The sequence below is a fragment of the Marmota monax genome, unplaced genomic scaffold (assembly GCF_021218885.2).
Source record: "Marmota monax isolate L192 unplaced genomic scaffold, Marmota_monax_Labrador192_F-V1.1 WCK01_AAM20220418_F8-fsc00006, whole genome shotgun sequence".
In the NCBI taxonomy this organism is placed as follows: domain Eukaryota; kingdom Metazoa; phylum Chordata; class Mammalia; order Rodentia; family Sciuridae; genus Marmota; species Marmota monax.
The window spans coordinates 6,680,683-6,703,550 of NW_026693712.1; the positions used below are offsets into that span (position 1 = coordinate 6,680,683).

At 37.8% G+C, this 22,868-nt stretch overlaps 1 protein-coding gene across 2 annotated transcripts in view; it reads left to right on the plus strand.

Annotated features, from left to right (window-relative positions):
- The first annotated feature begins 6,928 nt into the window (after nucleotides 1-6,928).
- The window catches only part of Isoc1 (isochorismatase domain containing 1), a 79,931-nt gene continuing 63,991 nt past the window's right edge, over nucleotides 6,929-22,868 (plus strand). Inside the window, exons 1-4 of one of the 2 annotated variants that reach the window (XM_058584215.1) lie at nucleotides 6,929-7,265; nucleotides 17,048-17,167; nucleotides 17,265-17,468; nucleotides 19,237-19,353. In XM_058584215.1, the coding sequence (XP_058440198.1) occupies nucleotides 6,957-7,265; nucleotides 17,048-17,167; nucleotides 17,265-17,468; nucleotides 19,237-19,353 (750 nt within the window). In that variant the 5' untranslated portion in view covers nucleotides 6,929-6,956. The remainder of the gene's footprint in view (nucleotides 7,266-17,047; nucleotides 17,168-17,264; nucleotides 17,469-19,236; nucleotides 19,354-22,868) is intronic. The other variant, XM_046460286.2, reaches the window with a different exon arrangement.

Below are 22,868 nucleotides of genomic sequence, written 5' to 3' on the forward strand. Positions count from 1 at the left end.
CCTGGTCTTATATAGTAGACATCAATAGCAGTCCTGTTCCCGATTGTGACAACCAAAAATGTCTCTAGACAGTGTCAAATATGCTTTAGAGTAAAAAATCAGTCCAGACTAAGAACCACTTTCTTCAGCAATCTTCCATCACCTCTTGCCTATAATAGCTAGCCAACCAGATCTCTTTTCTCCTGTTTTTACACCCTACATGCAAGTTTCCATATAGTAGTAAGATGAGTCCTTTAAATTCATAAATAAGTTTACCTCATTTCCCTGATTAAAGCATGTCATTCAGAATAAAACCAAATTATTTACATGGACTTCAATGCTTTCTGCATGATATGACTATTGCTTACATCTCTTGTCTCAAGTCATGCATGTTCCAACCCCAACATAGTATGTTTCTGAAACATACTAGGTTTGTTGCTAGAATAAATAGATGAAAAACTCAAGCAGTTAACTTTTATATTAAAGCAAGTTTCAATAGCAGGATGCATGACAGTTATAGCTGGATAGGCCAAAAATCAATGGTAAGATCTTTAGTATAATAAAACAACCCAATAAAATAACAATAGAAATTCCTAGTAATAATTTTCTGGTATATGATCTCCACTTGATGATTATAAGATCTTTCCTGGTTCTAAAATGTATCAGGTAGTTCTTCAAATCACTTGATTGCATCACATGCAATCTAATATAAAATTTAATCTTGCCTCTCTTCCCTGCATTTAAAGAATATTGTCAGAATTCCCCATGGACATGAATGTGAAAACCATTTTGATACTTGGCTTTCTTTCCTGCCTTATCACAGAATTTCAGAAAATACAAATGGAGTTAGACAATCTAGTTTGGAACCTGCTGGGTAAATCCAATAATCCTTTAAGAATAGCTACCCCAGTATTAATTCACAATGAAGACAAAGAATTTACCTTGAAATAATCACATTTGACTGAGACTATTCCTTTGATCTTTTTAATATAGTTAGCTTGAAGATATATTCAGTGCAACAACTCTTCCAGTATTTGGAGTGTCAGTGTTGCAGGATTTGTGACAGCACTGAGCAAAATAAGTCTCTGCATTCATGATGTACACAAATGGTGAACAATGTTAAGAGGAAGAAGAAAAATGAAGCAGGAAGTACATATAGGTTGTGATTATAGTAACTGACATTTTAGGTAAAACTGTAAAGGTAGACCTCTTTGATTACAGGAAAATATTTGAACAGAAACCTAAATTAAATGAGGTACCTAACGCTGTGTGTGGCTATATGAGAAAAGTATGTTTTCAGGCAGAAAGAATGGCAGGTACAAGGGATGAACTGCAAGAGGCCAGTGGGGCTGGAGTACAGAAAGTAAGTAGCAACGTTTAGAATCAGAGAGATGAAACATTCTTTTGCCAGGTCCCTGACTAGCTGGTCAAACATTTTCACTGCCCATGAATTTCTGTATTTTCTAAGTTCAATTCAGGCATCTTTATTTCCACACAAAGTAAATGACCAGGTTACTGCCCCAAAACTTTGTCCACTGGGAGGATTTCCCCTCTTTTCTGTCTTTTATGGCTTGCACCAACATACTGAACCAATCCACTTGTGAATAAAGCTCAAATTTTCTCCAGTCAACTGGTAATAATGGATCCCCCCCCCCCCCGACCCCGTAACCCAGGGGAGAGGCACTGGTGGAATCAACTGGATGACAGGGATGTGTAGGGAACATGGTCATCTGTTACGTAGTCTGTCCAGTCTTTATTTGATATCAGGTCACCACTCGTCCTTATGTCTTAGAGGGTCTTATAGTAATCATCTCAGGATGGGCATTGCCATCTGCATGGTCCCTTGCAAAATAAATTGCTGCTGAAGATGGCATCACCTTGTTCTAAAACTGATGGTGTCTGTGTTGCAATTCTTGTCTCAGGGCTTGCCATATTCTAGTGGCATTTTTTTTTTTTTTTTGTATCACTGATATTTCCAGTGATTATCAGGTCTGTCAGGTTATGTGGCCTAATTGGCAGGGCTGCTTATACCATGAGCTGGTTCTACTGCAAAATGCTTTCTGTTGTTCCAGGCCCCAGTCAGAGCTGGCAGCACTTCACGTCATACAGAATGAGTCATAACAGTATTCTCAGTTGTGGTAAATGTTGCTTCTGTGATCCAGAGGTTGCCTAAACATTGTGCTTCCTTATTCACGGTAGGAAGTGAAAGTGTTAAGAAACAATCATTTGTCCTAGACTTAGGAGGAAATGTCTTGGAAGGCCAGGGCGGGGGGGGGGGGGACATGAATTCCTAAAATTATGCTAATGTGATATTTCCTTGAACCGTAGAGATTACCTCTCTCCTCTAGAATGCTTGTGTCTTAACAAGGCCTTCCATGAATAGTTACTTTTTGACATGACATTTTTGGGATAGTGGTCAAATGTGGTGTTTTACAGGATGCCCAGCTAGTTTATGTCTCTTCAGAATATATCATGACAGAAGGCAAGACAGTTAATATAACTTATGGGTAAGAAAGTATATTCATGACCCCTTTAGGAGCATCCCTAGAAGCACTGTGTTCAGACCATCTCACTGTAGCCTCATCAGGGTGTAAAATCCTATATTCTATTAGAGTGTCCCTGAGTTGATAAATTTATGTTCCATATCCTTGATATGCATGCTCAGAATTCAGTACCATACATAACCTCTCAGCTCCTCAGCTCCTGCTGGTGAGTACTGACAAGATTCTGTAGTTTCTTTGAGAGATACACCCTTTCCTTTCTTATTAGCTCCAGTATATCTATAGCTAGGTTTTGTGGTTATCTAAATCTTCTCATGGTCTTAGGTACCATGATGGAAAGTGTGAGAAAATCCTAGACAAGCTAATGTCTTGCTGGGAAAAAGGCCTGTATTGTTTTCAAGAAATCAGGTAATGCTAGTCCTCAAGAGAAGACTAGGCCACTTCTGCAAACCAGATCAGTTAGAGGAATCTGCAGACTCCTACTATCAGCATGATCAACACTATCTCATGAGTCCTGGTCCCATTTTCCAAACAAGGCCCTAGCAAATATACATTTATCAAAAGAGCTTACCCTTCTTTGGAACTCTGCTGCTCTTATTAAATCCTGGTCTTGATTTCCATTTTCTCTGTCCTCTCACTGAAAGAATTGAGACAATCTTGTGGTGCTTCCAAAAAGGCCTCTGGCTGCTTTCATACTTGGCTTTCAGTTGTCAATTTTCTTTTCATCATCTTTTTTTCTAAAGCACCAGTCAAGCTTTTCAATTGTCACCCAGCTCCTGTCTTCTTATAATTAGCATTTGCACATATTTTTCAAATGCTTGATAAAGCTAAGATATTCCATTCCATTAGTATTTGATCCTGATTCACCACTGGTGAAAGTTTTAACTATTGCCAGAAACAATCTGTATTCCACAAATATTGGTGGTAAGGTAGTCATTATTATCCTGACAGTAGGTAATCCGATTCCAAAATCCTATCCACACTGGCTATTTTGGCTCTTTCCTGGCACCAAATGTGACAGGTGAGTTAAAAATCAGCATGCTGAAGACTTATTAGGAGGTGCTATTTTGGGTCACTATTTCTTCAAATACTCATTTTACCTCATTCTGACTTGCTTTTCCCTCTTAAATTCCAATTATTCATAGATAAGATTATTTGGTATTATCCTAAAAGTTACTAAAACTGTCTTTCTACTTTTTTCAATATCTTTCTGTTCTTCACCTTGGATAATTTCTGTTCATCTACTTAACAATTTCAATAATAATTTTTCTGACACCTAAAATCTGATGTTTAGATCATGCAGGAAGTTTTTTATTTTGTACATTGTACATTCTAGTTTTTAAAAGTTACCTTTGGCTATTTTGTCATTTCCATTTCTTTGTTGATATTTCCTATTGAATCTTAGGGTCATTCTTTCTTTTAAGCCTTGAATATACTCATAATAACTTCATCAATCTCCATTCTATTAATTCCAAAATCTGTATTTCTTGGGGCCTGTTTCTGAATACTAGAGGATTGTTATCAAAGCTGTGACTTGCTCAAAAACCTACGTTTTTAAAGTACCACTCTGATTTCCATGTGGTAAATGGGGTATAAGAGCCAATGTAAATGGTGTAAAAAAAGAAAATGGAGGTGCCCAAGTCATTGGCATCATTTATGATTAATTATAGTCAGATGGATGGTGGTGGCTTGGTCTTGGGAGGTAGAACTGGTGCAGACGAAAGGAAATGAATTCTGACCATAAGGTCTTGTTAACAGATTAGAGGTGAAAGAGGAAAAATAGGAGAAAAAGTGTAAACCCATGGCTATTGGACTCATTGACTAAAATGGAGTTGTCATCTGCTTAGGTGTTGACAGGGGAAGGGAGATATTTGGCAAGTGGGCAAAACCAAAAGTACTGTTTGATCATGATGAATGTGAGATATCTAATAGATATTAAAGCAGAGATCTTGAATAGGCACTTGTATGTTAGCCTGGAATTAGGGGTCAGGTTCTGGATGATATCAGTTTGGAAGTCAAAGGTACATTTGGAAGTCAAAGGTATATTTGGAAGTCAAAGGTATATTTAAAGCCATGGATCTTAAGAAAACAGATGTGAGAACTGAGTGTTGGAGTACTAAAATGTTTAGAGGTTTGAGAAATGAGGATAAAATAGGAAAACAGCATGAAAATAAAGAAAAATCAATTTGAGATAGTGAATCTAAGAGTGGAAGTGAGGAATACAGCTCAAAATAGGAGTGATCAGCTTTTCAAATATTGTTATTCACTAAGAAAAGTGAGAATCAAGACTTTGTTTAGCTAATCCACTGAGAAATTTGGGGTTTGTTTCTGTAGTATAGTAACACAATCATCAATACTGTAAAATTTACATCTCGAATTGCTTGGAATTTAAAATGGGAAAGTAAGTGCTTAACTTTTTATTACTAAAGCTCTTCAGAGTCCTATATGAGATCATTTTGTACATTTTACCCATAATAGTGATTTTGTCATTTAGGATAGTTATATCCTACTTGTCATTGGAATATCCATTTATAGTTCTTATTCACTGACTCCTTCCAATAACATTTATAAAAGTTATTCTAATTATTACTCTAATAATTAGATTCTTGAGAAGAGTAATTTGTCAGTGAAATGAGCACTCAAGTCCCTTTTCTAGCATAGTGACACACAGCTGGTCTTCAAAAGATATGAATGGGCCCATCAAATAGCTACTTTATGAATGCTATTTGATGTGCCATTATCAGAGAGACTTCACCATAAATTAGGCTGACAACAGCCAGTCTCAAGTAGCACAGTGGATATGAAAATTGTTTTCCTTACCGTAAGTCAGAAACCTATTCAAAAGTTCTGAGGGGAATGAAGTTTGTTGACTCTGAGTCACCTCAGAAAGTTGCACAAATGAAAGAGGTTCTAAGGCCCAGGCCAATATCTAATCCCAATTTGCTCTATTTTAGAAGACCTCAGTGGGATGGAAGGAACACTTTATTAATGAGTTTATGCAGAGTAGCTTCCTTTATGAAATCAGTCAGCCTAGAGCATGTACCTTCATTTTATAAGTACAAATTAGCAATCTGCATACAGAGGACCTTGTAATGGGTTGATATATGCAAAAAAAAAAAATCTTTTGGAGGTTTTTTTTTGGTTTCAACAAGTTATAAATGAAATATTTCCAAATTTAATGAGGATCCAGAAATTTCCAACAGTTTGGGTACAAGTGAGCAAGACAGGTCAAATGACAGTCTTTGCATTATTATGAAGCAGGGTGATTCTCGACTGGGTGCAAACCTCCCTCTGGAGGCTGTTTGGCCATGTCTGAAAACATGTTTTATTGATAGGACTATGAAGGAGTAGGGCCACATGAAGGTAGACGCCAAGGATGATGCTAGATATCTTAAATATTGATATTCCCCCAGGGGGGAAAATGTTTCGATTCCAAATGTCAACTGTGCCAGTTGAGAAACATTGCTTTGAGTTACTTTATAAGAGAACATCTCCAATACCTCAAATTTAATGTTTTGTTTACATTCTGAGCCTATCACCCCAGGATCTGAAGTTAAGATCACGTTGTTCCAAGTGTATGCTTTTCTAATTGCAGTTAATTATGGTGGCAGTGTATTATTTGAAGGTGATCAATTTTACCTCCTTAAAAACAGAAATCCGGTTTGAATTTTTCAAGAATTATCAAGTTTTACTGTTAAGCCTTTTTAATATTTTGGAGTTCCCTGTCCAAGTCCTCCCAGAAATTAGGTGGAGATAAAGCGACTAAGATCTCAAATCCATTATTGGAGATTATGTATTACATGGGACTGATTTTTTTTTTTTTTTAGTTGATCCTAATCCTGCAAAGCATCAACAAATTGTACTAGTCTTCTTGGTGTACCTACTAATCTGTGCTATTGGCTTTCAGACACCACGACCATCCTCCAGAAGGACTGCAGGACTCTGCACAGGCCAACAGGTAACTCGTTCCAGCAGATGCTTCCTGACAGATCAAAGTCCCCAAGCACAATTCTAAACTCTTGGAGGACACCGCCATCGGAAGGCTGGAGGAGCTGGGGAGCAAGGAGGAGCACAAACCCCTGTGCTAACTGGAACAACCGTGCAAGAACAATTAGGGCAAGAGAGGCAAGTCACTGATCTGCTAGGTTACTGGGCTCTCTGTTGACGGTCCGAAGAGGCGGGCTGGCAGCGCACCCGGGGCTGCAGCAGCGCTGCTCCGCGGAAGAAAAGAAGGGGCGGCTGAGGGCGGCGGGCGCAGGCGCGCACACCCGGGTCCCGCCACCCACCCCTCCGCAGCGGTCCGCCCTCTACCGGGGCGGGGAGAGCGCTCGAGGCGGGGCGGCCAAAGCCCGCCCCTCCTCCTGGCCGAGAGGGCGAGCGGTTGAGCGGGCTGGCGGGCTGCGCGGGGAGGCGGGGCGCGGCGGCGGTCTGTGTCTGCGCCTCGGCGGCCTCGGCGCTCGCAGACGCTCGGGGAACATGGCGGCGGCGGAGCCCGCTGTTCCGGCGCTCCCTGGCAGCGGCGGTGTGGGCACGGGGGCGCCGTCGGGCACGGTCCCGGTGCTCTTCTGCTTCTCCGTCTTTGCGCGGCCCTCGTCTGTGCCGCACGGCGCGGGCTATGAGCTGCTCATCCAGAAGTTTCTCAGCTTGTACGGCGACCAGATCGACATGCACCGCAAATTCGTGGTGCAGCTCTTCGCGGAGGAGTGGGGCCAATACGTGGACCTGCCCAAGGGCTTCACGGTGAGCGAGCGCTGCAAGGTGCGCCTCGTACCGCTGCAGATCCAGGTGAGTCCCGCGGGAGGGCCGCGCGCCTCGCTGCCCCTCCCGATCGCTGGCAGTCCCGGTGCAGTCCTCGTCCCCGCCCCTGCCGCGCTCCTCAGGTGCCCGGAGCTGCCAGGGCTCCGGGCCCTGCGCACTTGGTCGAGTTGGAAGGGCCGTGCGGTTATCGCAAGCCCCGGGGCCGGCTCGGAGAAAGCGCCTGTTCGAAGGTGACAGTCACCAGCGGGGGCGTGGGCCTCCCAGCTGGTCGCGGCGTCCGCAAACGCCCCCACGTGTATGGACCTCTGCCGCCCGCATACGCTTTTGTGTGCCAGCCTCCTGCGTAACCAAAGAGCTGTGCAGTAGTAGCAGTGTGTTTATTTTAATGGGTGATGCAGAACAACAGAGAAGAGATTGTCGGGGGGGGGTATTGGCATTAGGCTTTGTTCCCGGAGTTGTGTTAACCAGTTGCGGAAACACAAACTTTAGTAGTCAAGCCGTTTCTTCTTGCTCTTCCCCAGCTTTCGCGTCTTTGGGCTTAAGCATCTCCTCTAAAGTGAAACAACCATTTGCTTAGCCTCCTAATAACTGCCAACTGATTCTGTCGAATACTTCTGAGTTGCCTACATTGGAAAAGCCCTTTGATCCAGAACTGTAATACCCTCTTTAATACTCAATTTAGGCAAGATCATGAATTCCTGGTCCTGCAGACTGAGAAAAGTTATACCTGAGGATTATTCCAGAGTTTATTATTTTTATGTTTTTAAAAACCGTGCTCTCATACCACACAGGCCCATCTCCTGTCCCCCTCCCCTTTTATATCAAAGGATACACTGGAGAATTTATATTTTTGGAAGGAAAGAATATAATTTATAATTTAGGTACTACACCATCCATATTTTTTTCTTTAGCTGAAAAAAACTGATAAGTCATTTCTTTGGAAGACCACACCTGAAAGTGGGCTAAGAGAGTAGAAAGAATTTTGATATTCAAGTGGCATTTTCTGAGGATCATTCCCTATTTTTTTTTCCAGCTGTAGTTGGAGGATGAATTGGTGATGTTTCCCATCACCCCAACACTCATTCCAGCAGAGTCCAAACTACACACTTTAATCTGTGTGAAGTTCTAATATTCAGTAGTCTATAGGATTTTACTGTGCACCCCTGGAGAGCCTACTAGGGGTAATCTGATTCCTGTGGATTTGCCCTGCTGCCTAGATGGAGAATTGCTTAAGATTCCTCATTCTTATGTCTTTGACAGTTTTTCTGCCCTATAGCTCCCTGCAGCCCTCCTTGTCAGTTTATTTAGATTACTGCTGCCAGAATACCTAAGATGTTGGATGCACCTTTGATAAATCCACTTACAAGGCAAGACTCCAAAAATTGAGGAGGTCTGGCGCTACACTGAGGGTGAAGGCTTCTTTGTGAAGCATTTCCTGTTTTCCTTGGGAGGGCAGGTGGTGGGTTCTTAGCTAAGATAATGCTGTCCTGAGCTAGCCTCTGAAGTCTGTAAGCTTTATTTCCCTCCACAAGGTATGATTTTTATATTTTGAAAAATTTAAGTCCTCGATCTGAAACTCTTTGTAATTAATGTTTTGGAAATTATAACATCAGTGTATGTACGGGAATATCCTACAAAAGACAATATATAATTCATGTCACTTGAGGGCTGTTCAAAAACGTTTTATGTAATTTTTAATTAATTTTTTGTAGTGATCTTTGAAATAACAATAATTCAAACAAAATAGCATTACTCTGTTCTATCTGTTAAAAAGGTTATTTTTTCTCACTAAACAGTCCAAAATTCTTAAAACATCAGTCATATATGTTTATACTTTTAATGTATTTAAAAATATTTTTCTCTTATGTTGTCTCATTTTAGTAGTCATAATACTTTGATTTTTTTTAGCCAGGTTCCTCTCCCAGCATACAAGTAGATAATAGCAAGGGATATTATGCATAGATACAGGCATCATATGCCATATATACTTTTTGATACTTTTTGTATTTATATGAGGTGATCTTTATCTACACAAACGTAGTGTGTGTGAATATACTCTTGATATTTCTATACTATATTTTGTGGAACCCATCTGTATCATCATAATGACATGGACATCTTATGGCTAGAAGAGACCCTAGAGTTCATTCCACAAATGTTTTAGGGTCCAACTTTAAGTAAGTGATCATTGCCAAGAGAATGCAAACCTGGATTCAAGGTTTAGATACAATCTAAATTTTTCCTTTCACAGAAGAGCAGAACATATAAAGGTAAGGAATTTAGGAAATTGCTCAAGATCACATATCGTAGCATTTGCAAACCACACATAGGTAGGTCCTGAGTTGACATCTGCCATAGCATTCTATTTTCATGCTTAAATGAGGATATTGAGCAGTCTGGATAATAAGCCTCCAACTTGAGCTTTTGTTTGTTCATACGTCTTGATGCTGCTCATTGTTCTTTGGAATAAATGCCTGTCACTTAGAAAGACTCAAGGTGGCCATCAGGGTGGGCATGTTACCTGGGATGCAGAGATAAAGAGCACAAGTTCTGCCATGTGTAGTCCCTGGTTTAAATAATAGGATTTATTATTTCTCCAACCTAGTTCCTGGACCCTTTGTGGCCCTAGCTCACATTCCGGAATTTATAGGATCTGAGACCGTCTTATACTTGCTGTGAATGCTGTGGCTCGTGACCTTGTGAAACACAGTGGTTGCTTGTGCCACTTTGCACCTGTGTTTGATAGTGGTTCTCTGGGAACTGATCTTTAAGGCCTCCGTTGCTAGTATTAGGCTATGTAATTTTAGTGTCTCCTATGCCTCAATATTCTGTTAAAGTTACTGAGCATCTGCTGACAGTTCAGGTAGCTGAAGATGGGGTGTTTCATGCATGGTTTATGTGTCTGCAGCTTTGTCAGATGCTTCATGTCTGATGAATTTAGAGATGCAGAGGACAGAATGTAAATAAGAGGATTGTATAGTAGGAATTTAGGTCATTTTTATGACTTACAAGTTTTAATTTTAAAGGCATTTTCCAAGTTTAAACTAATGGAAACATTTAACCCTGGAATTTCCTATAAATTGGTGGTCATTTCACTACCAGTCCATTTTTAACCTTTGACTAGGGAAGGCAGAGGTTAAGCAAAAGACAGGAGGAAATGGGCATTGTGAGCAAGATGTCAGTAAGGAGATTTTGCTTCTGTACATGGAAGGGAAGATTTTGGCAGGAGAAAAGGACTTCCTTGTCAAGGTTATTTTGACCTTTTTGCAAAATGGTTAATTGGGGAGGGATGTGGATCCAGCTTTCATGTACTCAGAAATTTTTTTTTATTAATATTATGCTACATGGGAGCACATCCATTTTATAGCCAGAAGAGACGATAGAGTTTATAGTGAGAAGGGAGGAAAGACAGGGTTTGGAAAGAAGAGGGGAAGGAATCTGGTCAGCCTTTGCTTGCTAGTTTGAAGATGGAAATTTTAAATTATGGGACTGAAGCTATAGAAGCATGATGGGAGATGAGCTGTTGCTCAGAAATCTGGGGGCCATTGTGCTGCCAGGGGCACTGAAAGGAGACAGCTGGATCCTCAGGTTGTGGTATTGTCTCCAGTCCATTGGTTTGATGAGTGTGTGTATATGTCAGAAAAATTAACATTCCAGTATAATACCCAAAACATTGTGTTCTTTTTTCTCTTTGTAAATACATTAGAGGTTACCTACAAATAAATTGTATTTGAGAATGGGAACTATGACCTGCATTTGAAAGTTTTTTTTTTAGCCAAGGGGAAACCTAATGTAGATTTAAATGTCACTGTGATCCTGGGCTCTGACCAGCTTCACCTTCACCCCAGTCTGAGGCATAGTCTTAAGAAATACCTCAGTACTCAGCTCTGAAGTGGGAGGAGATAGCTGGCCTTTCCTGGGGCGTTAGGAAACTTCGACTTTGATAAGCTGGAGATACACTGTTATGCCAGTGACATCAGTGCTCATGGTAGGCACATATGTTGAGAAAATAAGAAGGAAATAAAATTCTCTTCCTGCCTACATGAAAGGGCCCCAAATCTGTTTTGTCAGGAACAAATTTTATAATAGTAAGTCTACTTGGTGACATCTGGACATCCACTTTATAAATAAATCACTTTTCTAATTCTGTAGACTAAGTTAACATAAATTATGTGGTATTAGTATTTCTCTATAGGTTTCTAAAGGGATATTATTAATAAATATATTTGACTTCATTAGAAAGTACGTTTTTTTTTAACATTGATTTAGCTGAAGATTGTAGTGTTTCATAGTGTTTTAGTTATCTGTTTATAATGGATTACATGAAGCTTGTTTGATCCTTGAAATAGCCTTAAAAGTTAGATACTGTTTTTCTTGTGATGCTGCTAAGGAAGGAAACAGCCTCTGGAGATGTTAATGATTTACCTAAATTCTATTGAAGTTGGTGAAATTGAAATTTGGACTCAGATTCTAATGACCTGACCTGTGCTTTGTAGAGAATGCTTGTAGGTTGGGGAAGACACCTCACAGCCCTCTGTTGTAAGTGAGTCAGTACTGGAGAAGGGCCTTTCTGTAGTTGTGGCAGTCCATGGAAAACACTTGGGAGTGCAATACTGATACCCTTCCTACACTCATTCAAGAAAATCATTCCTATTTTCTGACTGTAGTAGACTACCATATTTTTTTAAAAATATCACATTTTTAAAAAACTTTAATCCTAAATGTATGCAGACTACTCAGTGTAGTAGTTTGCTAGGGAGCTGCTATAACAAAGTACTCCAAATTGAGTGGTTTAAACAGCCGAAGATTTTTTACAGTTTTGGAGGATAGAATCTGAGATCAAGTGCAGCAGGGTTAGTTCTTCTGTGAGGAAGACTCTTTCATGCTTCTCTCTCAGCTCTGGTAACTCGCTGGAGATTTCCATTGCTCCTGACATATCACTCCAGTCTCTGTTTCATATGCATAAAACATTCTCACTGTGTGCATGAGTGTCTCTGTGTGCCAGTTTCCCTTTTGATAAGGACACCAGTCATATTGGATTAGGTGCCCATCCTACTTCAGTATGACTTTATCTTAGCTAATGATATCTTCAGTGATCCTATTTCCAAATAAGGTCATTTTCTGAAGTACTAGGGGTTAAGACTTCAACATGTGAATTTTGGGGGACACAAGTCAACATATGACACTTACCACATATTACTTTTATGGAGGGAATGAGAACTGGCATCACTAAGGTAGGCTACCTACTCTGTGTGGGATCTGGGCAAGGTAGTGCAGATTCCTTGCAAGTGTAGTAGCCCTTGTTGGAAAATGGTCAGAGTACATGCAGTCATGAAAAGGGGTAAATAGTGTCATAGCAGGAACATGAGTCTTGGAGTTGAAAAGTCTGTTGAATATTAAACCAAAGGTTAGATCCCAGCCCTGAAAACTCTTAACATGTTGAACAGAAGTTTATACTTGAATTTGGTCTTTTAAACTCTTGCTTGATGGGGCCATTGACTATGATCAACTTTTTATATTTAAAAATATATCTTTTTATATTTTATATATTTATATTTTATTTGTTTATGTGCAGGAATATACACAGATATATAGATGTATGGAGGATACATACATATATGTATTTATATGTGATTCTTCATGCTTATTGAATATATTCATATCTGTAATTGCAACACTTAACTGGTGACTGCAGGTTCAAGTCCACTTTAATTTGCTGCAGCAGGAGTGGCAATCTTGCAGTTGCAACATGTCAATGTTTGACTGCTTGTAATTTTGGTTATCTGAAAATTCATAAGTTAAAGTAAGAAATCCCTAAATTGTATAGAGTGCTATTATTGTAACAACAGTATGTTGGAATTTGTGTGGGGAGTAGAAAGGATTGGTTAGAATTTTTTGTTTTTTTTTGGGGGGGTGGGGTGGGGTGGGGGTTGTCTCAGGACTTCCTTTCTGGCCTATCAGGTATGGAAGTTATTGAAAAAGTAGCATTTTTCCTCTGACTACCATAGCATTGGGAGGCTATTATTTTTATTTTAATAACTTTTTATTTTATATATTCTATATATTTAATTTATATATTTAGCTTTAGATTTGTATTAAAATTAAAGAGATAATACAGAGAGTTCCTGTGTGCCAGTCTGCAAATTCCTTTATTAACATCTTATTTTACTATGGTACATTTGTCACAACCAAGGATCCAACATTGGTATGCTACCGTTAATTAAATTTCACATTTTATTTAGATTTTACTAGGTTTTCCCTAATGTATTTTTTTTTTTTTTGTTCCAGGATCCAGTATAGTATACCAGTTACATTTCTATGGCTCCTGGGATTTGACATTCTCATTGACTTTCATTGCTTTTTAATGACCTTGGGAGTTTTGTGGAGTTCTGGTCAGATATTTTGGTAGAATGTCCCTCAGTTTGGGACCATCTGAAGTTTTTCTTGTGATTTTGACTGGGACTATGGGATGTTGAGAGAAGATTGGGAAAGCCGGTCTCATTGCATGTACACTTTATCAACATGACATCATGAATTAGGTTAGTCGCGATCATCTAGCCAAAGTATGCTGTCAGGTTTCTCCTGTTTGTCAGGTAAAGTTACTCTTCCCCCTGTATGCTCTGCTCTTAAAGAAGCAAATTACCAGATGCAACCCTGTTCAAGGGAAAGAGGAGAGGAACTAGGCAAGATGGGCGTTTTTGATGCACAGAATCTTAACTGGTCATGTCTGCATGCAAGTCTGCTTTGTTGCTGTATTTTCTGTGCTTGCTTTGTTTACTGAGAGTTCCTATTCTAAAAGGTTTTATAGGGTGCTGGGGATTTTAGGGCTGCATTTTCTGACATCCTCAATCTGGATCTAATATGACATATACCTGATGTGGTCCCCACGTAACTCATAGCTAAAATGAGATACAGGGAAGCACCAAGAAACAAGAACCCTCAGAGACCACAGCTCTCTGAATAGTTAGGATTTCTGGCTAAAAAAAAAGAAAGGATTTAAATTTTTAACTTAAAAATATTTTAGTCTTTTCCTATTGTAGTCCTTCTGAAATTTTATATAATTTAACATATAATAAGTATGCTAGAAGGATGTTTTCTTATTTTTTATGTTGTAACAGTGTTGTTTTCCTTCACCTAAGGCCTAGACTACAATGGAGTTTGAGCTGCTTTTCTTGGATTTTGAATCTTTTCTCTGTCAACTATCATTTTTTGCTGCTCTTAGTTTGCCTCCCTCTAGCAGTTTGCTTTCTAATTTGCTATTTATATCCTTCTGTGAATTTAGAATCCAGACCACTAAACTTGCTAGGGATGTACACAGACTTAGTCTGGATAGGCTGAGATAGAATGTGAGAGCTGGTATTCCAAGCAAGTGTAAGCTGTAAGCATGTTAGTGAATGGCCACCAAGCACTTATGTTAGTGCCTGAGAGCTTTAGTTTGCATACTTGCTGGCAAGAAGAATGATAAGATTGACTGAGTTGTGTTAGTATAATTTCAACAAGGCCATTTGCAGGCATACTACATTATATAGTGTTCTCTAATCACATTGGGGATGACTAGGAACCCACAGTGCAAGTATATAAAAAGAAAATATGTAGATTTTTCAGTTGAGATTTAATGTTTACTGGAAATTTAAAATGCATAGTCGTAAGTACTGATTGCCTTTTAAAATAGTACACTAAATACACAAATTGGCCTCTTGGCAGTGCTTATGTATGCACATCATATTCATTGCTTTTGAAAATGACCAAAGTGGAGGCATAATTCTTCCCTTAAGCATGAAGGAAGGAAATAGCCAATGCTGGCGTATGTAACTGAAGATGTTTGAATATTTAATTTAATAATACTTTATTGGCAAGGTAGAAAAATCCTACACATAGTGTTAGAATGACAGATGGCTCTCATTCTAACATGAATTTGGCAGATTATATGTGGTCAAATCAGTACACATCCTATAGACTAAGCACCAGTGGGAGATTAAAGTGCTAGAGTCCCACGGACAAGGGATTAGAGAAAATCCAATGCAAACCTATTAAAACAGCCATAGCATTAAGGATAAAAGATTTGTTTTAATGATTCATTTAATTCATAAAGGAATTGTTTCCTGAGAGTCAGCTGCATGCAGAGACACTAAAGTAGAATCAGGCAGCACTGGTGGTAAAGCCACCAATGTGTAAATGGCACACAAACTTATCTAGGAAATTATTAATAATTGTTATCTGTGGGTGTTTTGGGGGGTGCAAAATGAGATAAGAGAGGAATTTTAAGGGGTGCCTTGTAAGAATGGTGGTTCATTCAGGACCAGTGAAATTAAAGTCTTGTATTCTGCAGTGAATTCTGCTTTTTCAGTAGATGCTTATTGTGCTCAAATTGTTAGAGAAGATCATTGAAAACCTTGGAAATCTAATATCCAGTGTTGCTCTTAATTCTTTGATTTTTTTGATTGTGATAAATACTTTGAAGAATGCAGATATCAAACTTGAGTCTGTCCCTCTCTTGGTTCTGTGCAGTTCATTTAACAATGGTGACAGTGGAATTTTAAGGGGTGCTGTATGTGCTTGGCATCATTTCATTGCTTTTTTTAAGGGGTGTCGTATGTGCTTGGTGTCATTTCATTGCTTTATTCTTAAGTTAAAAATTACTCTTAAGAATTGCATCTGAGGTCTGGCATTGTAGCCCAGTGGTAAAGTGCTTGCCTACAATGTGTGAGGTACTGGGTTTCATCCTCATCACTACGTTAAAATAAATAAACAAAATAAAGGTATTGTGTCCATCTACACCTTAGAAAAACTGTATTTGAGCCAGGCACCGTGGTGCATGCCTATAATCCCAGCAGTTTAGGAGGCTGAGGCAGGAGGATCATGAATTCAAAGCCAGCCTCAGCAGAAGTGAGTTAAGCCACTAAGTGAGACCCTGTCTCTAAATAAAATACAAAATAGGACTGGGAATGTGGCTCGGTAGTCGAATGCCCTTGAGTTCAAACCCTGGTACTCCCCATCCCCCACAAAAAAATAATTTCATCTGAGCTTATCTATCTTGACAGCAGTAATTTTGTATTTGCTCTGAATTTGTTTATGGAGTGCATGTGTTTGTGTGTCTTTAGTTTTTAATGTTTCATAGTCTCTGCAACAGATTATTTTGCTCTTTTATCCTCTTATTTTCTTTACACAGATTAAGTTTTTTACTTTTTGTACTTACAAGCAACACCATCAAATTTAAGCTTTTTATATTATGAATTTTTCTGGTTGTAAAAGTAAAATGCTTTTAAATAATACTCAACAAATGTGTTTAAATGAGATTTGAAAAATAAAGTATTCGAAAAAAATTAACAATAATTTAGTTATGTAACCATTGTTGATGTTTTTATATATTTCACATTTTCTCATTATTGGAAGACTATTGAACTATGCTCTTTTTAAAGTTAACATTATACAGTGAGCATTTCTCTTTAAATAGAACCAGTTCTTTGAATGTGTGTGTGTGTGTGTACACACTCAAATATGTTTTTTAATTGGCTAAAATGTTTTGTTATGTGAATGTGCTAAAGTTTGTTAACCTATTTCTGTATTATTGATTCTGGATTTATTTCTAATTTTCACTATTAATGGAATTCAGAGAATTATCTATGTGGAAATATTGTTTTTTTCCCTCCATAATTCAGATAATTTCTTTTAGATAATAGATAATACTTGTAGAAATTGACTTACTAAGTCAAACAATAGAAGCACTTTTCTTCCTTTCTTTATGTCCATTGCAAATAAATGTCATGGTTTAACAAGTCCTAAATCATTGTTTTTTCTTTTTTCCTCAGCTCACTACTCTGGGAAATCTTACACCTTCAAGCACTGTGTTTTTCTGCTGTGATATGCAGGAAAGATTTAGACCAGCCATCAAGTATTTTGGAGATATTATTAGCGTGGGACAAAGACTGGTACACTTATTTATTCATTTGCCGAAATGTGATATGCATTCATACATATGCTCATGTGTATATTGCTAATTCTTTTTGTGCTTGGTTATTTTTTCAGTTGCAAGGTGCACGGATTTTAGGAATTCCAGTTATTGTAACAGAACAGTACCCTAAAGGCCTTGGAAGCACTGTTCAAGAAATTGATTTAACAGGTGTAAAACTGGTACTTCCAAAGACAAAGTTTTCAATGGTATTACCAGAAGTTGAAGCAGCATTAGCAGAGATTCCTGGAGTTAGAAGTGTTGTACTATTTGGAGTAGAAGTGAGTACCTATTATATTTGGGCACAATATCATTATGGAAAACTTGGTATTTTCAGAATGCAGGTTTATTATAGGATACCTTGTAGGTAGTAACAGTGATGCAGAGTAACCACCACTTATTAAACATTTCACTATTTGCATGGCACTGATCTGAATACTTCATAGCAGCAAACTCATGAGCTAAGTATTCTTAGTGTTCCAGTATTATGAGTAAGGAAACAAAATTACAGAGACTCAGTATAACTTGCCCAAGGTCAGACAGCTAGTAAGGGATGAGGCTGGATTTGAATCTCACCTGACTGATTTGTAGACCATGCTTTTAACCCCTACTTTTTAACTACTACATTCTTACCAAAGGATTATTTTTATTTATGTTATAAGATTTCACTTTGGTCATATTTTTATGCTAGCAAAATCTTAAAGGTCATGTAATTTGTTTTTCAAATTTGAATCATGTACATACTCTTTTAGATGAAAAAAATACTCATAGGTTTCTAATGCTGATTTCAGTTGATTTATTACTTTTTTATATACTGAAATTTTAAAAATTATAAAGAAAACTATTAAAACAATGAAATCAAAATAACAATTGAATATTGTTATGATATTTGATAGTAAGTTTTTTGCTAGTAAGTTTTATGGGTTTTAATAATAGAAGTATTATTTCTACTATTAGATGTTCATTTAGCATTTCTGATGTTTCTGGTTCAATGATGACAGTATAGGAGAAGCCCATTTGTCATACCAAATGCTGTTGCTTGATTTTGTACATTTATTTTTTCTTCATCACAATTAGACATGCTTAATCAAAATTGGCTTTGAGTAGTCCTCTGTGGCTAATTTTAGTGAGGCGTCAGTTGATAATTCTCCAAAGCTGTCTTGTCATATGAAGATGAAATTGACGTGGTATTACCGAAATCTGCTTTCATTTGTTTTATAATTTGGTTATTGTTGGAGTATGTTTTTACTCTATATTCTCTGATAATCAATTGTTACAAGTTACTATTTACATAGTATCTATATAATAGGTTTGTCTACATAATACGATTGCTGGTGCTATACACTGAGTATCCATTCCTGATAGTATCCATTCCTGATTTTACAAATGATTAAACCCAAGCCAGAGATGCTGAGGTATACTCAAGATCATCTAGCTAATTAAAAGTAAAACTAGATGTGGAACAGGTCATTACATTTATAGTGCTCTTTCTGCTTTATCATATTGTTGTATGTTTACCAAATACTTTTTGTTTACCATGTTTTTAAATTTTTTTTATCATAATTTGTTTTGACTTGAACTACCTCTATGACGAGGTATCTTGTAATAATTCAGTTTTCCCACTACTTTTTGACTTTGTAATACATCAGACTCATTTTGTTGTTGTTGTTGTTGTTGGGCACTTGGTATACATGCAGAAATAAATCCATATGCAAGTGGCACCAAAATTGAGTGCTAGTCAGCTATCTGAAGGTCACTCAAAGGATGCAGATGAAAATCTTCAAAAATTTTACACAAAACTCTTTAAGAATATGTAAGGGTTCCTAATATGAGAAACTGATAAAATCTAGTTCTTAACTTTTGCAGATGAATAAACCAAAGGCAGAGATGTTGATTTATGCTCAAGCTTACCTAGATAATTAGATGCAAAACTAAATATAGAACAAGGCCATCTTATGTGGTCTCTATTTTATCATGGTATCATACATGTGTAAAATAGTTTCTGGCTGACCATGTTATTACATAGGATTTGTTTTGCTTTCCTGCAAGACTCATGTATGTATCCAGCAAACTGCTCTGGAGCTCATTGGCCGAGGAATTGAGGTTCATATTGTTGCTGATGCCACTTCATCAAGAAGCATGATGGACAGGATGTTTGCTCTTGAGGTAATTGTCCTGCTTGAAAATAAGGCACTTATCAAGTTTTCCACATAAAGTAGGAGTATTAAACATTAAGGATTAATGAAAAATTTACCTCTTAAATTTAAGCTTAGTCTGAGAATATCAGACTCATTCATTTCCTTTTTTTCTCTTTCCACATTTTTTATTGGTGCATTATAGTTGTGCATAAGGGTGGGCTTTTTGTGACATATTAGTATGTACACACTATATAACAATATAATTTGGCCAATATCCATCCCCAGAACTTTCCCCCTCCCTCTCCATCTGCCATCCCAGGTCCCTTTCCTCTTCTGATCTCTCTTTGACTTTTATGAGGTCCCTTCCCTCACCCTCACCTTTCCTTTTTCCTCTCTGGTTTCCACATATGAGAGAAAACATATGACCCTTGACCTTCTGAGTTTGGCTTATTAACATAATGTTTTTAAGTTTCATTCATTTTCCTGCAAATGATATAATTTCATTTTTTTAATGACTGGATGAAGCTCCATTATGTATATATGCACCACTTTTTTTTTTTAATCTATTCGTCTGATGGAGACATCAATGCTGGTTCCATAGTTTGGCTGTTGCAAATTGTGCTGCTGTAAATATATGTATGCATGAATCACTGTAGTATGATGACTTTAATTCTTTGGGAATAAATACTAAGGAGTGCAGTAGCTGGGTCATATGGTGTTTATATGCCTAATCTTTTTAGGAACCTCTATAGTGATTTCCATAGTGGTTTTATTAATTTACAGTCCCACCAACAGTGCAAAAGTGTTCCCTTTTTTCCACATCTTCTCTAGCATTTATTATTATTATTTGTATTCTTGATGACTGCCATTCTGACTGTTGTGAGATGAAATCTCTGTATAGTTTTGATTTGCATTTCCCTAATTGCTAATGATGTTGAACACTGTCATATATTTATTGGCCATTTGTATTTCTTTCTTTGAGAAATTCATTTGGCATTTGTTAATTGGGTTATTTTTTTGGTGTTAATTTTTGGGGGTTCTTTATATATCCTAGATGTTAATCTCTGTCAGGAGAGCAGCTAGCAAAGTTTTTCTCCCATTCTGTAGGTTCTCTCTTTACATTCTTAATTGTTTCCTTTGCTGTGCAGAGCTTTTTAATTTGATTCCATCTCATTTATTAACTCTTGGCATTTTTTCCTGAGCTTTAGAGGTCCTATTGAGAAAGTCATTGCCTGTGCCTATCTGCTGGAATGTTGACTGTATATTTTCTTTTAGGAGTTGCATAGTTTCTGGTCAAATTCCTAGGTCTTTGGTCCATGTGAGTTATTCTTGGACATAAGAATATCAATTTTCCTGGCACTATTTGTTAAAGAGGCCTTTCTCCACTGCATGATTTTGGCGCCTTTGTCAAAGATCAGATGACTGTAGATATGTGGAGTTTTCAGACGCGTTAATTTCTAGAGACTATTATGCACTGACAGGTGTTTAAAGTCTTACCACATATCCTATTTTATATTTTGTTTCCTCCTTGGAGTTAGATCTGTAGTGTTGCAAAAAGTTCTTTTCCCCGTTTGATTGTTAACTTTGCTCTAGTGTTATACATGGGCTAAGAGATTTTCAAGAAGCATAACCTGAACTGTCTAGAGATTTAGAAACGGCTCACTTGGGTTTAACTCAGCCAAGATCTAACTGAATACTAGGGCAGAACAGGCCCAAGTCAATTTAGCCTTATATTAGATTTCCTCAGACTTAAATTTCTGGGGCTAAGAGGTGTTTCACTGACTGAACACCACTCACATACAGAGTTTTATGGCTTTCTAGCATGAGAGCATTATGATGTCCCATTGAGTCAAGGGATCAGTGATTCTCAACATTCCTAATATTGGTCTTAACCTAGCATTTTCTACTTGAAGATGGTTGAAAATACCACAATGGGAAACTTTCATTTCATAGTGTGTATGTGTATGGTGTCTCTTTTATATTTAATTCTGATTCTCTAGTGATTTTAGAGAAATATACAGGTAGATTTAAGTTCTGACTAGGAAATATGGGAGGTTTTTTGTTTTTTGTTGTTTTGGGTTTTTTTGAGGTCTTCCAGTGTTTGGTGCATGTCCCATGAACAACTTCCCCTATAGGATTGCTGAATCATCTCTGTAGTCTAATGTGTTCTTCACGGTGGTAAACTGGAATACATGAAAAGGGAAGGGCTAGGCAGAAGGCGGGAAAGAGAAGATTAAAGGGAGTAGGGAGGGCTAATGTGGAAATAGACCCTGGCTGGCAGCCGCAGTTGACTTAAGGCCCTGGTTGGCCATCCCTTCCCTCTTATTCCTAACGCGGTGAGTCCTGTATTAGGATTACAGGTATAAATAGTTTAATTTATTTTTAAAACTGTTTTCAAGTCCACTGATATTGTGGATTTGCTGGTAGTTATTAAGTGTTGTGTCTTCCAATCTCAGCAAATACCTGTAAGCCATCTTAGTCTTGAGTCAATCAGCTTCCACTGAAGTTTCCATAGAGACCTGGGTTTATACACTTGGTCTGTCAGGTCCTGACCACCTCATCAAGTAGCTCTTTTCATGTGTACATGAACTTTACTTTCATGCTGGAAGTATTTAAAAGGACTCAACAATAACAAAACCAGAGACACAAATAAAATGAAACTTTCCTTATCTGTAAAGAAATTTCAAGGATTTTCATGTCTGAAATTACATATCCATTCATATATGTTTCTTAGCCATGTCTTTATCATGGTTAGATAAAGAGTTAGATTAAAAACATTGTCAGTTAATTACCATCCAGACCTCAATCTTTGACAGGCTGCCTGTCTTCTCAGTGATTAGGAGTATAAACAGTGGGGCAGTAATGTAGGTTTGAATGCAAGGATGGCGTTTCATAAATTTGTGTCCTTGAACAAATTTTGTGAACTCTGTGCTTTAAATGTCTCATTGATGGGGAGGAAGTAATAATAGCAACTAATTGGTAGCAATAATGTGAAAATTGAATGAGATCATGTGTCCTGGTTTTTTTTTTTTTTTTTTTTTAAATCTATTGTTGTTATTTGTTGCTGGCTTCATGAGGTTAGTTTTACCAGAAATATCTAAGCATATGAAACCCAAGACCCCAAAGGGACTCATTCTGAGAAGTTCTAGAAGGGAAGGAAAATACTTGTTGTCTGTGGTAGATTTTAAGAACCTTCCTGGGGTTCAAGTGTTGAGATGGTTAAAGGGAGAAAAATCATAGAGCAGGTCACTGGTGATGGGGACACTTACCCAAATTGCAGAATTTTCCTCTTGGTCTGGGGATACTTACCCAATTGCAGAATGTTCCTCTTGGTCTTATTTTGGTGTGGATGTGATACAGTTCATCCCTAATTTTTTTTGAGAAATTTTGTCCTTGCCTCCCACCATTCCACTTCCCCATTTTTTTTCTCTAACTCACTCTGAAAGTTAAAATAGCAATGTGGCTATCTCCTCTTTTTCTCTATTCCTTTAGAATATAACTACTTATGATAATTCCTGACATTATCCATATTGCTTATTAAGA